General features: G+C 40.7%; 1 protein-coding gene across 1 annotated transcript in view; it reads right to left on the reverse strand.

Annotated features, from left to right (window-relative positions):
- The window catches only part of CLASP1 (cytoplasmic linker associated protein 1), a 265,864-nt gene that overhangs the window by 66,490 nt on the left and 182,615 nt on the right, over positions 1-16,759 (reverse strand). The window contains exons 21-23 of the mRNA XM_057745852.1: positions 15,131-15,298; positions 9,326-9,433; positions 978-1,081 (exon numbers count right to left, since the gene is read on the reverse strand). Coding sequence (XP_057601835.1) covers positions 978-1,081; positions 9,326-9,433; positions 15,131-15,298 — 380 coding nt within the window. The remainder of the gene's footprint in view (positions 1-977; positions 1,082-9,325; positions 9,434-15,130; positions 15,299-16,759) is intronic.

The raw sequence follows: 16,759 nt of genomic DNA on the forward strand, positions 1-16,759 counted from the left end.
CACTAAACCTTTCTCTGCTCTAAACTCCAACGTCTTGGTTTGCTTGGCTTCACTGTGCATTGGACAGACAGACTTGCATTCCAGTAACAACAGTACAAGCAAGACCAGATATCAGACAGTTCTAAAGAATGGCTACTTTAAATTCTGAGCACATAAACCAGAAGATACAAGAGGCTGTTACTACCAGCTGACATGCATCTTTAAGAGGCAATTGAACCACAAGCTGATCCTACTTAGGAACTTTTTGCTATAACCACAAATTTAAGGACCTCTAATCACTTTGTTGCTTTTTTAGATATTAGATTATAACGATGCAAAAACATACTCCACCAGTCCTTCATATCCTCAGAGAGTTCATCTTAAAATCTGGGAAAATTTCTGTAAATAATGACTCAAGGACTCATTTAAACAAACAAACAAACATAAAATCATATGGAACAACTAGTGAGGGTAACGGAAATGCAAGATTTTCAAACCCCAAACTCTATGACCTACTGTTATACTGGGTTAGCCAAAAAGTTTGTTCAGGTTTTCATAAGATGTTATGGAAAAAGCCGAACGAACTTTTTGGCCAACCCAATGTCATGCTATACTTAGGCTATGCCATCAAAGCCTGTAAAGCAACGGAAGCAACAGAAGGGAGAAAAGGAAATGCTGGAAAAAAAAAAAAAAGCATGGATAAAAAAGGAAAAGAAGCCCAATGACATCAGAGAAGCCTGATGTCATCAAAACTTCCCTGATACTGAGGAGCACAGAAGACATACTTGATGCTAACATGTCTAGTGAGGCCAGTTTTCACTTACGTACAGTTAAAAGTTTAAGAAGGAATAATAATATAAATTTACCCACAGTTACACAATTTTAAAGAATGTCAAAGATGATTTAGTGACCTGATATTTGGAGGTGACTTCCTGTTAAGACAGAGAAAAACGCAGGTGAGTAATTCAAAGAGACTCTACATAAGTCGTGCCTCTTACCAAAGCATCAGCAACAGCAGCTTCCAGATCTGTACTAGTGCTCAGAACCCGCATGGCATTCACAGAACCAGGTATTCTTCCTGCCTGGCCGAGCCCAAACCGGTCTAGTTAAAAAACAAAAGCAAGAGGCGTGTCATTTTAATTAAAATGTTTTTATTTCTTCATAGCGGGCCTGCCTTGTCTCACTTACTGGACAAGAGGACTGAAGAATCTCTAGCCAGTTTTCACTACACTTGACTTGCAGTTTCAACTATACTTAACTTGTTTACCAATAGCATAGGTTACACTGTTAACATTTAATACCATTGTGTCACAATGCATCCTGACAACTGAAATGGTTCTTTAATGATATTTTATGTTTGAAAAGCGTTGAGACATGGAGGGGGGGAACCCCTATTATAGAATGGCTGGGCCAAGAGTGGAGTCTTTTCATCTATTTAGCATTTTTTCCAGAGGCCAGAGGCCCTGATATTTGGTGAAACTAATTAGAAAGCTTCATGGTTTGATAAATGAGAGTTCTAACACAATATGTAATAAAAAGTTAAAATTTGAAACAAACGTATTAAACTGACCTCTGTGCAAATTTTCATTAGCGTCACTACTGTTTAACTGTTATTAAGCTCAATTAATTTTAGGTACTTGTTCATCACAATGCCTGTGTCACCAAAGGTTATTTAAAAATCAATTTATTAAAATTCTTTAATCTTCACCACAAAAAGCTAGTATCTTCACTGCAAAACATTAATCATTCAGATAACATAATCTTTTTCTGAGTCCCCCAAAGGATTTTTTCTTTTTAAGCTCTTTAAGGATTTTTAAAAGGTAATCTTTATACGTGTAAACAAAATGGACAGAATGCAAAAAAAAATTTCCAATTTTAGCAGTTCAAACAGCTATTCTAAGCTTGTTAACAATCGCAGTCAATAATGACTAACATTTTTTTGGCCACTCCGCAACACTTGCGGGATCTTCGTTCCCTGTCCAGGGATTGAACCCTGGCCCCTGGCAGTGAAAGTGCCTAATCCAAAAAGATTAACTTTTAAAAGTCCCTTTAAGTGAGCTGACCAGGCTTCCTTAAGAAGGGCTGAGATTAAAACAATGCAGGAGAAAGTCAGTGTAAACTATACTTGGTAATTGTATCCACTGGTAAAAGGTTCTTTTTTTTAAGGACAGTGCTTTATTTGCACACAAATTACTTGGGGACTCACTGCCCTGCTAAGTCCTGTGGCAGCTCAAGACAAAGCAGTCTGGTAAAAGGTTCTTATTTTAAACGCTAATGTATAATAAACCTTTGGAAGAAAAACTATAAGATTACAAATGCTTTCTCTTTGTTAACAAATAAGCCGCTGTTTGGACAAGGAAAATCTCTGTACTTGCCATATCCTAGTAACAGAGCATTTAGGAAAAAGAAAAAAGAAAGCTAATGTCTGTTTTACATAATTGATCTTTTCTATAGAATGATATATTTAAAATTTTGGGTAGGTAACAAGACATCACCTACAAACTGGTGAACTTTATTTTTTTAATCTATTTATTTGTTTTGTTTTTTATTTATTGGCTGCATTGGGTCTTCGTTGCTGCGCATGGGCTTTCTGTAGTTATGGAGAGTGGGGGCCACACTTCATTGCAGTGTGTGGGCTTCTTATTGTGGTGGCTTCTCTTGTTGCGGAGCACAGGCTCTAGGTGCATGTGGGCTTCAGTAGCTGAGCACGTGCGCTCAATAGTTGTGGCTCGCGGGCTCTAGAGCACAGGCTCAGTAGTTGCGGCACACAGGCTTAGTCGCTCTGCGGCATGTGGGAACTTCCTGGACCAGGGATCAAACCCATGTCCCCTGCACTGGCAGGCGTATTCTTAACCACTGCACCACTAGGGAAGCCCCCAAACTGATGAACTTTAAAAGTGAAGTGTTATTTAGCTTTTTTAAATTGTCAGTTTTGAAACATTATAGCTTTCACTGCCACAGAAAGGGGGAAAAATTTAAACACTGCTAATCAAAAGTTATATAGATATGAATTTTTATAAAGAAACAAAAACTGTATGTTATACTATCCCCTTTTTTAATGCACTTGTTGATCTACTGAATTTCATCATCGTGTGTATGTTTAAAAGGTGATTTAACGCGCCATATAAACTAAAAACACAGAACAACTCTCTGTGATATAAATTCTCAGTTGAAATATGAAACAATTACAAATTTGAGATTTATTATGCACATAAGTTTTATAAATGATCTCTGTTCAAGTCTTTTGTTTTTTCCATTAAAAAAGGGTAGATAGTAAGGGATTTATGAGTAACAGAATGAAATTAATTCAGTTATAAGCCATTTAAAAATTACCCAGCATAAACTTAAATAAAACAGAATCTTTAAAAAAAAAAAAAGTAGATCTCATGCCAGCAATTCTTGCTCCAGGGATAATACTGGTTTTTCAGACACAAAATTAAAACTGTAAGAACAAAGCAATTATTCTGCGCTTTCCAGATGCATACAGCTTTGCCATAACAGTGACTGCAGGTCATCTGATGTATATGGTAGACGGCTGAATTTCAGATCTTAAGGGGAAATGTTTGTCTGGACCTAAAAAAATTTATAAGCCTTTTGTTTTCACCAGACCAAAATCTGCTCTACATTCTCTCTGGTACTATTCAGTCTCCAAGCGATGGACACATGTGACCGTGCCCTCAGTCGGGGGAATGTCCTAATCAGAGGTTACATAATAAAATGCACAGCTGGCTTCATTTAGGGGAAAACAGAGGCACTAAGTACATCGGTCACAGTTGTCACCATCAACAGTCTGATGTAACAGATTATAGCCTGTACTCAGTTGATAAAACTAGGCGTTAGGGCTTGTTAGCATTTCAACATGATACCACTTAAGTCTGGCAAGTGGATGCCTTATTGTACACTGACTTTCTGCCCCAATGGCTAAACAGGGCATTCTGGGTTTTGTTAAAATGGGGCTGAGACGGAGTGTTTTGTGTCCGCAGGCTACAAAAGCTATCTCTGGCCTGACCTGATTACCCTAATCATGATTTGTTTTTCCGTAACAGCTTTAGGACAATCCATTTCCTTCAATACATATGAAATGAGGTTTGCTGCCATACACTCTGGAACATCTGGTCACTGAACAGTGCCCCCAAGTAATCAGCACCTGACACTAACAGCTAGTGTAAATAAACACCATTTCACTGGGAACAAAGACTTAGGGAAGGAAGCCTCTGCTGGATGGGGTGCACACCCCACTTTCTCCGAGGGCCCCTTCAGGACACCTATCTGGGGCTGCTGTTTTCCTGGGGGAGGGAGTGAAAGGAAGGCCAGAAGTGCTTCCCTCATCCTTTTGTTTTAACATAAATACAAACACTGAAAAAATGATGTTGTCAAACAGGCTACAAAGCATCTACAGCCTATTAACGGAACCATAAACATTCAACAACTTAAAAAAATAGACGCACATCGGGGGAGACATGAGGTGCAGACATGCCAAGTGCTAGCAGATACTGATGGGAACGAATGTGACCATGAGTGTGGACAGGCATGCATGAGCACGTGTTCACCTGACTGCCCAACAGAGTCAGCCGTGGCGAGAGCACTAGTGGACCTGGAATGACGTCGAGAGGCTGCAGGTAAAAGGAACGGCAACACCCACAGGGTTAACACACGAGAACCCGAGAGAGCAGCGGCCTGAGGAACGCGGAGCTGCCCCCAACGCGGCCGTGCTTCCTCATGGGAAGAGATGGTGCTGGATGTGAGTGGACTGCGCGTGCCCACGCAGGGTGCTGGTGTGGGGGCGGGGGGGCCCTGCCTGTGCGCCCAGCGGCCCCCACCCGGGGTGCACGTTCATGCTGAGCGCCCGGGCGCCACCGCGGACTACGCACAGGAAGGACGTCGGGGCACACGGGGTGGGGGAGCAGCAGCAGGATGGGTCACACCTCCCGTCAGGACGCGATGCACACGCAGGCATGCACCAGAAACAGAAGCGGAGGACTTCACAACGTTCTCCCAACAGAAACAGAATGAAGTCATGAGAAGGGGGCTTTCATGTAGAGCATGGAGGAACAACAGGGGCCTACTGTAGAGCACAGGGAACTCCATTCAACATCCTGGGATAAACCACAACGGAAGACAATATGAAAAAGAATATATATATATATATATATATGTATAACTGAATCACTATGCTGTACAGCAGAAATTAACACAACACTGTAAATCAACTATAGTCAATAAAAAATAATAAAATACTTTATGCTTCACAGATAAAAAATAAATTAATTTAAAAAAAAATAAAGAAGGGGGCTCAACAACTGGAATTCCTTTTTCCCCAGTGAACATGTGTGCTGTCCTACTGCACAAATATCCGAATTGTTAATGAACTCACTGTTTACCTACTGGAAAGTCAACTGCAAGAAGTTTAACAGCCTTCCTTGGAGAGGCATTTGCAGGCCTCTGGCTATGAGCACCAGCTCTGGGACACGTCGGGGGTGAGTCCCAGTCAGGTCACAACAAACTGTGTGGGCCTCGGGCAAAGTACTAACCCTCTGTGTGTCTCAGTTCATCATCTGTGAGACGGGGCTGACGATGGTAGCCTCCTCTCGGGAGTTAAGAGAATTCGGAGAGGTTATACAACAAGCACTTGAAACAGTGCCGGGCACAGAATAAACCGCGATGGTAAGCGCAGCAGTGCGGGTGGCCACAATAATGGTCAAGCGTAGCTTAATTCACACTTAGACGCTGAATATTACTTCACTACCGAGTACTCACAACAATCCCATCAATTCACCAATCTGAGAAAACATACGCCAAACTCCGTCCACGTGTGGAGAGAATAACTTCTGGAAGTAATTATGAAGTACAGACTTGCGTCCAAACCTGAATGTATTGACCAGAGTGCCACACAATATATGGCCTTTTCTTTACCTCAAGAAAAGAAAAAAGATAATATGCTTCCATCATTGTTTGGAGAGAACACGGCGATTGCAGCACAGGAAGTGAGAGGTCTCACAGCCTGACACCAAGGAGCGCTGCTCCCCACGGCGCCACCAGAGCCCACAACCCTCCACGCTAACACTTAAAAACACATTTCGTCAGGAAACGGCAAAACCTCCAACTCTTCAGGATAATTTTATTTACTTAAGCTCATGTCACTTTATGAACTGTGCATATCTGTGGGATAAGGGGTACTGAACAACAAAGCTTACCTGGTCAGGAAGGACAAATTTTTACCAGCATGCAAAAGGAAAAGAAAATCCCTAATTCCTCAAGGTGCACGAAAAATAAGTTGGTGAGCTCTAAAACAGGCATTACAAAATAATGACTTTCCTTAAGTAAGGAAGTTGGCAGAATATTTTCTAAGACTGAAGCAAACTACTTATTTCTTGTACAAGCACAATGGTATCATATCCTGACAGTTTAAACTGGAAACAGTGTTTAAACAACACCTGATCTGAAGGTTCCTAAAAAAGTCGTCCTCTGGTTTTGTTTCTATAGAATATTTTTCAGCAACTCTGTCACATCAGGAGTCCTCTGCCACGTTCTCAAGTGAACGTCCCACGTGGAATCCACGATGGACCCACTTACGGCAAAGCCTCATCGACAGCTGAGTCCCAGTGCCTTAATCTCACCTAAAAATTGTCACTGTAACCATTTAAATACATATTCATACCATTAAAATGGTCCAAAACAACTTTTTAAGAAAAATACAAACAAACCCAATATGTAGTTACCAAAACAGAATTACTTCTGTTCCTTTCCTTTTAAAAAGTGAAGGTTGGCTCCACAAGTTGATTCAAAGGGGCACGGATACAAAATCTCACTGATTCATAAAGGGGGTAGAAATGAATATTAAAGTGAGTGAGAATAAGAAGGAAACTTTACATTCTCTGAAGGACGCAGGACGTTTCCTAAGGGGCAACAACCTTTGCGACTTACCCATGAATTCCCAGGTCCCACTGCCACGCCCAGAAGTCCCGATTTAGAAACGTGGCCGAGCACTTTCCCTGTGTACCTGAGCCTGCAGAGGCCTCAGAAAGCACTTAGTACATTCTGGAGGAACCAGTGAAAGACACCACAGATGAGGCAGGGGAACAGCCATGCTTTGAAGACAGACCTGTGTGGCCTTGAGATGGTGGCCTTCTCTCCCCAAGTCTCAGTTTTGTCATTGGAAAAGAGGGACGATGATACCTGTGCGAGATGTTGAACAGGACGCAGGACGGTTAAGTACCTCCTGACTGCTCAGCACGGTGCCAGGGGCATGCGGGCACCACTGCTGTTCTTGCTGGACCAGAGAGTTTCATGATGAGATTTAACCCAACAAGAAAAAAACAGGCATGGTCTAAAAACTAAGCTGAAAAGATGTGAACTCCTGCCCTGACCACAAAGGAGACAACGCTGGTGCCAGAGCTTGGGAGAAAGGGAGCGTTTGCAGCCCCATCTCCGGCCATGGTAGCAGCAAGGACACACATCCACAACTCGGCTGTCACTAAAACACTTCAGTGGAAATCAGACTGCATTCCTCAGCTCCTCAGAGCCCAATTAGGACCTCAAGAATCCAGCACAGCTTGCCTGGCCCCCAGACCACACGCTGAGTCCCAAAGGCTGCTTCCATGGACAGTAACAAAAGCAGCAGTGTACGTGTGACAAAAACACTGACCTGCCACTAAGAGACAATACCCAGTAGGCAGACTGAATGCTTCACTTACAGAATAGGTTATCTGGAAGGCCAAATCGTGAACAAGGATGCATAGATACACAGCCTTAACTTAAAAGGAAAAACCACCAGTTCATTCAGAAAAAAGTCATCATTCTTGCCCCAGATTTTGAGGATTCTGATCTAATGCTGCGGACTGCATGGAAGAGCTGGCAGGGACCAGGTGAGCTGCCCTACTCAGGCCCTCCTGCCCATCAGGTAGGACACCTCACACAGGTATCTCCTCACCAAGTCAGGTGATCGTCTAGAGGGCCCTACATCTGTTCACCTGATCCTTCTGAGAACTCCATGAAGAAACAGATCTAGATTTTGAGTACTGATACTGACTGGGAAAGAAACATACTGGGAAAGAGTGTATGACATGAGAAGGAGATAGTGGCAAATATTAAGACCTTATGCTCTTGCTCTAACACCCAACTTCCAAAGTGATATTTTTATATTTGAAAGGCCCGTGTCATAATTACAGTCAAAATAACAGACTGCTGCAGTCCACAGCTCCAGAGAATAACTTCAAGCCTAGGCCCAACTGTTATAAAATGATTTCTATCTGCCATGCTTATCATGAGGAAAATACACAGCTGTACAGCACTTAATACACCAAAGAATTAAAACACAATTAGTGAAGAATGCAAAACATTTCTTTCTTTTGTGAAAGTAAGTGTTGATAGATGTATTTGGGGATTAGTAATTCACACTACGTAAAAAGGTATATGTCCATTTAAGAGTAAGGCAAGGCTATTAAAACTAAATAGGAAAGGTAAATTCAGTATTCTATAAAGGATACATGTTTCTCTTTTTCTCTTGGTTTTCCTGAACACCAGAAATTGTTCAAGTACAAATTCTAGCTATAAGAACAACTGAAAGGGGGGTGTGTCAGACAAGCAGCCCAAACTGGCACCTGACTGGTGATGAGAGGTACAGTATTACAATGTACCACGGCCACCAAATATTGTAATTTTTTTGTCCGGGGGTAGCACCGGGTCACAGACATTAAACAGCCTGTTGAGCCCGGGAAGAATGAAAATATCTTAATAATTAACAGTGAACACCAAGGTTTTGCAGTGTGCTGTACATCTAGGCAGTTTATCCAAAAGCAATGTGTAGACTGCTTTAAAGAAAGCTTTGAAGTGACTCACTTAACAGAAGAAGAGCTAATATTCATGCTGCTTTTTCGATTAATGTTCTCACCCCCAAACCGAGCACATTTAGTTTCTTAAATGTTATCACGATTTTACTTTTTTTCCTTCTTTGAAGTGAATCACGCGTGGTCTGATCCCTGGTAAAATTCAAAACGAGTTGCAGACATTCAGTGAATAGGGAGACACTTTGGATTCAGGCGGCTTTTAAGCAGCAAGTATCTCTGGCTGAGTGTCACTGCACGCTGGCCACAACCACATGGAGCGGCTGGCCGGCAGCACGTGGTCCTAAGCGACAGCAGGGCAGAGTGAAGGGGTGCTTTTCCCCCTGAAATACAGAAACTGGGAATGGCCAAAATCCGAGCATGCAGAGGGGGACAAGGAAGGGAGGCTCAGGAAGAGGATAGAGTGTGGAGAGGCCCACAGGACAGTGGCGGGGGGAAAGAGGCAGGCGGCTGGACCCGGCGGGGTGGGAGGAGCTCCGGGAGCCAGGCCGGCGGGTACTCACCGAGCGGAGGGAAGCCCCGAGCGGGGCTGGCATCGCGGCTGCTCTCACGGCTGGCATCGCGGCTGCACCCCTGACTCATGCTGGGTCGAGGGATACGGCTGCTCCGTGCTAGCGTGCAGCATGAGGGTTTCAGAGAAGGGGAACAAGTTTAATGAAGACAGAGAAACTCACACACGGTCAGTCACATTCCGTTCACGGCATCGCGACATGGCTCAGCCTGCCCCTGCTCGGGCCTCGCTGACCAAAGGGCCAACGACAGGAGGCAGTGGGCTAAGCTTGACCTGCCCACTGCCTCACAAAGCTGGGCATTCCAGCAGGAAGGTGAAATAACAACTAAAGGCAAGGGATGGAAAGAAAGCTCTCCAAAGAGCAAACTGGATCAGAAAATACAAGATCCAAAGTCTTCCAGAAATGACCAGTGTCTATGGCTTTAGTGCACTTCTGCACAAGAGGGTAATAAAAGGCCATAGTCCTTTCATATGCACTGGGTCCTTAGAAAGAGAATTTAATTTGGGTTAGAAAACAGAATAAAGGCTCTGGTCACTGAACTCCATGAACTTACCTAATTAAAAGGAAGAGGGTTCACTTCTCCCAGCCTGGCCTTCTTCACAAAGAGAAGTCATAGGACTGACCCTGCTCGAGAGCCTGCCTACTGCGACTCAGTGTGTACACACAAAGAATCGGGACTGCCAACCCTGCATTCACTGGTCTGACATTAATTCCTGCATTTTCTGTGGGATCCAAAAAGATCTGCCTGCTGCCCCTGCCCAAGCACCTTCACTCACCCAGCCTCACACTTGAGTCCACACCATGTGGCCTGATAATCCAGGACCTGAGAACAGCCGAGTACTTTCCACATTACAGGACACTGAGAAGACAGAATTCCCGAATAGCCTGAGGGCTAACCTAACTTGACCATTAATCTCAAAAAAGACCACGATGTCCTTATTTTTCAACTTACTTTGAGAAAACAGGAACACAGTCCTGGCAAAATACTTAGAAACAACTCTGCAAACAAAGCGTGTAGCCACCTACATGCTAGCTCACGGGGACAATAACTACTTTCATCTTGAGAGGCTCTAGTAACTCTGGACTAGATAGAAATGCCTTTCTCAGAAATTTTAGAAAAAATAAACTGGGTTCACGGAGGTAAAAACAACCATGTTTACTACATTACAATGAGCACAGCCTCTGACTTCAGAGCAAAGGTAGATTTATCGTATGGCCAAACTATAAGAATGTCTTATAAGCCAGAATCATAAAACTCCCTGAATTAGAAGAGTATGGAAGTGAAAAATCAAACCAACTTCCTTTTGTGGTCTCTGCTTAGTGTTACAGGTGAATTAGACCCTAAAGGTACCTAAGTGATGTCCAAATGCTTAGGTCTGAGCTGGCAAGTAAGACAAGGTCAAGCCCAGGAATGCCATCTGAGCTGTCAGCCAAAACAGGGCTTCTTTTGGGATTCTCTAGGAATTCCTGAACTCTCCATTTCGCTATCGTGACATGGAAGCACTGAGTTTTCGGTCAAAGTAGTAGTGACAATTTAATCAGCAATTCTTGGTAACATTCTAAACAGCTCCTACAATGAGGGCCAAAGCAACAGGTGCTAAATTAACGCCTTAAAAAACTAGGGAGTATCTACTGACCCCGTCAATAAATGAAAAGTCGCCTAAAACCTACAAAGCAGTCCTTAGGGGGCCACCAATACCACATCTAATGTAGAAATGCCCTGTCTGGCTCTGTGCTAACTCACTGGTCCAGCCACTCAGCCGCGCTGGGTCTCAGCCCCTACTTAGGAAGGTGAGAAAGAGAGTCCCCACTATTTAAACGAAAAGGGTACCATGATATAAGGTACATCTGCAGTCCCTGCTCAAAGGCATACGTGAAAACCTGGTCTTATTCCACTGCCCACTCCAAAACGATCATCAAAAAAGTAGTGAGAACGGTCTTGATCGTTTTTCACACACGTGCATGCTTAGCTGACCATTTTCTTATAGTTTCTGCCTGATTACATCTGAATTTTTACACAGCTCTCACTCTCTTCCCTAAGTTAGCATATATGCTACAGCGATGGGGAATCTCTGCTCTCTCCCCGGGCTGAACTTGCTCTGTGAGGACAGTGAAGGGCATGAGAAGGAATAACTAGATGTGATCTGAAACAGCAACAATCGTAATTCTTAACAAGGTCTACCGTCCTCATGTTTGACCCAGAGAAAGTTCATTCACCTATCTGTCCTGGCTGGCTCCTTTAACATATGGCTGGTAGTAAGACGGGGAAAAGGAATTCTGTTTACAACTCTGTCCACAATTTTGCCCCAAACTTCATTAAAGTATACTTAGTGGTGAAATCAACACTTCAAACACTGGATAATTTAAAACACAAGAGGAAAAAATTCCGACTTACTTATAACATTGCTTCCAAAGACTAACCTAGAAGGAGGATTTAAAATAAGTATATAAATAAATGATTTTTACAAAGACTAATTAGGTGGTCAAAACTAAAACACAATATACTGAATCAACCTGTCTTCTTACTGAGTGCCATTCAACAGTGAACATTCTGTGTGAGAATATGTTATGGAGAAGGGGTGACAGAGGAGGAAGAGATGATAAAACACAACTGCCACTTGAACTTCCTAAAAGCAGGATTCTTAGCAAGTTCTAGAGTCCTACATGGAATGCTGAGAAGGCTGGAAAAACCATCTGACTGGTTTACCTTTCTTGAGTGACACTCTACTTTTATCGTGTTTTATGGGAAATCCTGACTTTTGTCTTTCAAGGAAGGATCTTACCAGAATTTCTACCAAAAGCAGAACTACAAGAAGAATAATGAAAACTATCAGAAGTTAAAGACATGAAATGTCTCTCTAGTCTAGACATTTTCATGTCTTGGTCTTGCACACAGTAGTCTAATCTAACAGCCAAAATTGATTATTAATTTTAATTTTTTTCAAAATATATTTAACCAGAAAATCTCAGAACACTTTAAACACATGTCCACAGAATGTTAGGGGCAGAAAGTCCAATGTTTTCGTAGCCTTTTCAGTAGATGAGTTGGGAGAAGAAGGGAATGAAACTGCTGTAGACAGCAGCAATTTGTGTGACTTTATCCCAAGTCATAAGTAGAAAGAAACAACTTACACATACACTCTTCTATTTGATCAGTTTATGAAGTAATGTTTCAAGAAAGAAGAGAGTGGCAAGGTTTTGTTTCTTAGTTTTCCAACAGGAATTACATCCCGTTTTGCTTAAACCTTAAATGCTAAAGAAGAAGAGATCTGACATCATTTTTATCACAGATAAGACAGGAAATTTTAGTTAAGAAATATTATTTCAAACAAATAAAGGCATAGCTGAACCAAACATAATTTGCAGATAACTAGAATTAATTCTTAGTGCAAATTCCACGCCTAGTTTAAACTATTAATTGGTTTGGGAATTACAGAAAATATTCTTTAAAAATGCTCTTACTTTTTTTGAATATTTATATTTAAAATTGCTATACAATGAACCAAATGTTCAGACACACAGGTGTTTACCCAGTAGATACTAAATGATCAAAGAAATATGTACTCTATTATAGAAAAATGCTAATATATCTGACACCCTATAAAATGGAATTTCTAAGCAGTATTAGAGAAAAAGAAGAAAGATGTACTTTATTCCTATACATTTTATATCTGTGGATGTACATTCTCACAGTGTGCAAATATTTAAATAAAATATCTTCTTTAATCAGAACTGTATGTATGACCTCAAAGCTCCACCTACAACTAATCCCCTTAATGAGCATCAAGGAAACAACTTTCTCCAACATAATGTTTCAAATGAGAACTCTTTGGGACGCTAACAGGCTCCTAGTTAGTTCTTACTGATGGATGACGTTCCACTGGACTTCTTTCAAAGGCTTATTAAATGCTGTCTCTTCAATTATCAACAACGCAGACTTCATAGTTCAGACCACAGACTACCAGGTCCTAGAGCTATGTTAGATAATCAAGGTTGGATTATTTCCCAATTATTTCCCAATTTCAAGAAGAAAGTAACAATGGTATCTTTAATAAATATAAAAAGTAAAATCCCAAAAAAGAAAAGAATTTTTAAAAGTATGAAGTGAAAGTGAATTGCCAAGAAACATCCTATAAACTTAGACAATTAACTGTGGGAAAAGGACAGCTGAAACCTCATGCCTAGATTTGAAATCAAATATATTTTCCAAGTAAAACCAGATCCAAATACACATATGTTACAGCATCAAATCTGAAATTTATCAATAGATATTGCAGTCATGGTATTTTCTCTGGTTGTATCCATATTACTTGCTATTACTGAATCCAAGTAATTGGTCAGCTCGGGGAAAGTGTTATAGGATGCCCACAGAAAGTCAGCATCATGCAGAATTAACAAAACCACAGCTTGATTACACTTCTTACTTGGTTCGGAAATGTTGGTCAAACCAAATCCTATCCATTCTACTTCTTAAATACCTGCCCCTGCCTTCTCAAAGCTCAGGGAGCCTTCAAGGACATTCGTGAGCTGGACCCTACCAGTCCCTCTGCCCCCATCTCCCCCACCCTGACCAACATCCTCAGCTATTGTCAGATGAACCACTGGTGGTCCCAGGGCACACTACGCTCCCACCTGTCTGACAGCTCCTGCACAAGCCCCTCTCTACCCAAGGACACCTTTCTCCTCATCTCCCCGCCCCACCTAATACCTTATCAAAACAGGACTGATTCTGGGAAGCCTCTCCTGGCAGGAAACTTGGGAGGACCGGGGCAGACATTCCTGTTCCATGGTCCCCAAGCACCCGCCAGGGTACATGTCATAGTGTCTTACATTCTCACCTCTAAGAGCACAAGCTCTTCCAAGTCAGAAGCTACATCTAGTGCATTTATCTTCTAATCATAAGGTCTAACAACGTGCCTAGCACATCACCGTATACATTCAAGTATTCAATAAAAGTTGTTGAGGGAATAAATGAAGAAATGAGAAAGATAAATGAAGAAATGAGAAAGATAAGCCAACAGGACTAAAGAATTCAGGACTCTGATTTCACATTAGTAGGTCTTTACCCTTAGGTGAAAATATAAAAGTATGAACATAGATTTTTCACACTATATCACAATATAAAGACTTCTAATCTTTTTATTAAAAAGGTAGTATACAAAATAGATTTTAATCAAGTAAAAGGCTGTTAGGCTGCTGAGAGTTATTCATGAAATTCTACGTACTATTACAAAGAAACTAAAACTACAACGCACAAATAAATACTATATATACCTAGTTTTCCTCTTCTTGGTTTTTATGTTTGAACAATATTACGTCAAAAGTAACTACACACGTTCTTTGATGATCAGTTTCACCAACTGAGTTAGAGAAGATCAAAATTAAAATAAATGTGGACCCTACAAATTGCTTTTGAAAATTTACATAGGTTAATGGCTATTTAGAGAAAGAAACATGAAAAAGCAACACTGCTCCTAACTGTGAAGGAAAAAAGCCTGCCTATTCCCCCAAATTTAATGTTTTGCAAAATGACTCTAACACACAAAAGCCCACAACGGTGTAATTCTTCCCCATCAGTTTGAAGGTAAACCCCACGTATTTTTTAGTCATAGCTGAAAACTGAACATGCTATAATCTGTAAAAAGCACAAACTGAAATGTCTTTTTAACACACGCAAAGTGACATCCCCAGTTCAAAAACAGCTCTCTATTTCCCACAGCAGACAAAGTCATTAGATTATAATAAAAATTATGACCAGGTTGGGAATGGTGTTTCAAGACCTTTGAGAATTCTTACCTAATCCTATGCGGTTTGGACTTGTTTCTCGGCTACATCCCTGACTCCTGGGTATCTTGCTTCGTTTTTCTGAAGAGGGTGTCGCGGGTGGGCCTCTTGAGGAACCCCCAGCAAGGCCACTATAACCACTTCCCAACAATTTCCCTGGGGAACTTGATCGGCTGCCAGCTAAAAATGAAGGAAAACAAAACTGAATAATGGATATAAATCAAGAAATAAATTACAGTAACGTCAGAAGCCAGCTTACATATTAGGTTGGATCAAATACCACCAGAATTGTATATAAAAATAGCTTTCTAAGTTGGTAATATCACTAATTTCTTAAAAACGAAGGAGCATAAAGGACCATCAAATTACCATAAAAGAGTATTTATACAGAGGAGAATTAAGGATGGAGCTCTACAAAAATGACTGCAAAATTTCTGATTCAAAAAAGCAGGCTCGGGCTGAGTACAAAAAGCCTCCCTGTAACACAGCAAATTTCCACAAATAATAGCAAAGGCGTTTTCTTGTTTTGTTTTTTCTGTAGGAGTTGATAATGTTAAAAATAGCCAAAAGAGTAGAAATATAACAGAAATTTCTTAAACATTAATGGAAGACAATGGATCCAAGACTCCATTAATTTAACAAATGGAAAAGGGGGCAGAGATATGGTAAACAAAAGTCACAAAATAAAGTAACAGGAATAAGCTCAAACGTATCAGTGATCATAATAAATGTGGCTGGATTAAATTCATTTATTAAAAGATGGAGATTCTTGGCTTAGTTTAAAAAAACTGAAATGAAATTCAACTGTATGTTGTTTATAAGAGACAAACAACATACATAAAAGAAAACAACAAAATGGAGCACAGCACAGCGTTAGAAGAGAAAAAAGGTGTTTCACATCAATTAAGTAATTATCCTTGAAGATATAATAATCATGAAACTTTATGCTCCAAGTAACACAGCTTTGAGATACACAACATGAAAATGATAAAAAATACAGAGAGAAATCGAAAAGGCCGTAATTATTGATATACCTCTCAGAAAGACTAATACTAATTAACATACTACTCAGAAATTGACAGAGCATGCAGTCAGAATTACACAGATATGTATAAACACCCCCCCACACACATATACACAGGTGTACTGTCCACAAACAGAACATACATTCTCTCCACATTTCCATAATGGAATATTACAAAAACTGACTGTGTACCAAGCCTCAAAGGAAATCTCAAAAATCTACAAAGGTAGAAACTGTATAGAACATATTCCCTGATGTGTATGCAATAAAATAGGAAATTAAAATCATAATATGATTAGTAATTTTCATAAATGGCTAAGTGACTAGATACCTATACACCCATTTCTTTCTTAAAGAAAGCAGCAAAATTTTAAGGATCATACCAATATACCAAAATGGCAGTCATTAACTTAGATCATCTCCTTAAGTCGAGAAGGCAATAAAAGTTGCAAATATCAAGTGTTCATTATTATGCAGCAGAATAGAATGATGCAAAGGAAAAAACCTTCAAAATAATACTTACCTGGAAATTAAACCAATACACACACACGTACCCCTCCATCATTCAAATAAATCACTAAGATGACTACTTACAAAAATTAGCCTTTTATACTGAT

The sequence above is a fragment of the Hippopotamus amphibius genome, chromosome 8, assembly GCF_030028045.1.
Source record: "Hippopotamus amphibius kiboko isolate mHipAmp2 chromosome 8, mHipAmp2.hap2, whole genome shotgun sequence".
NCBI classification, from domain to species: domain Eukaryota; kingdom Metazoa; phylum Chordata; class Mammalia; order Artiodactyla; family Hippopotamidae; genus Hippopotamus; species Hippopotamus amphibius.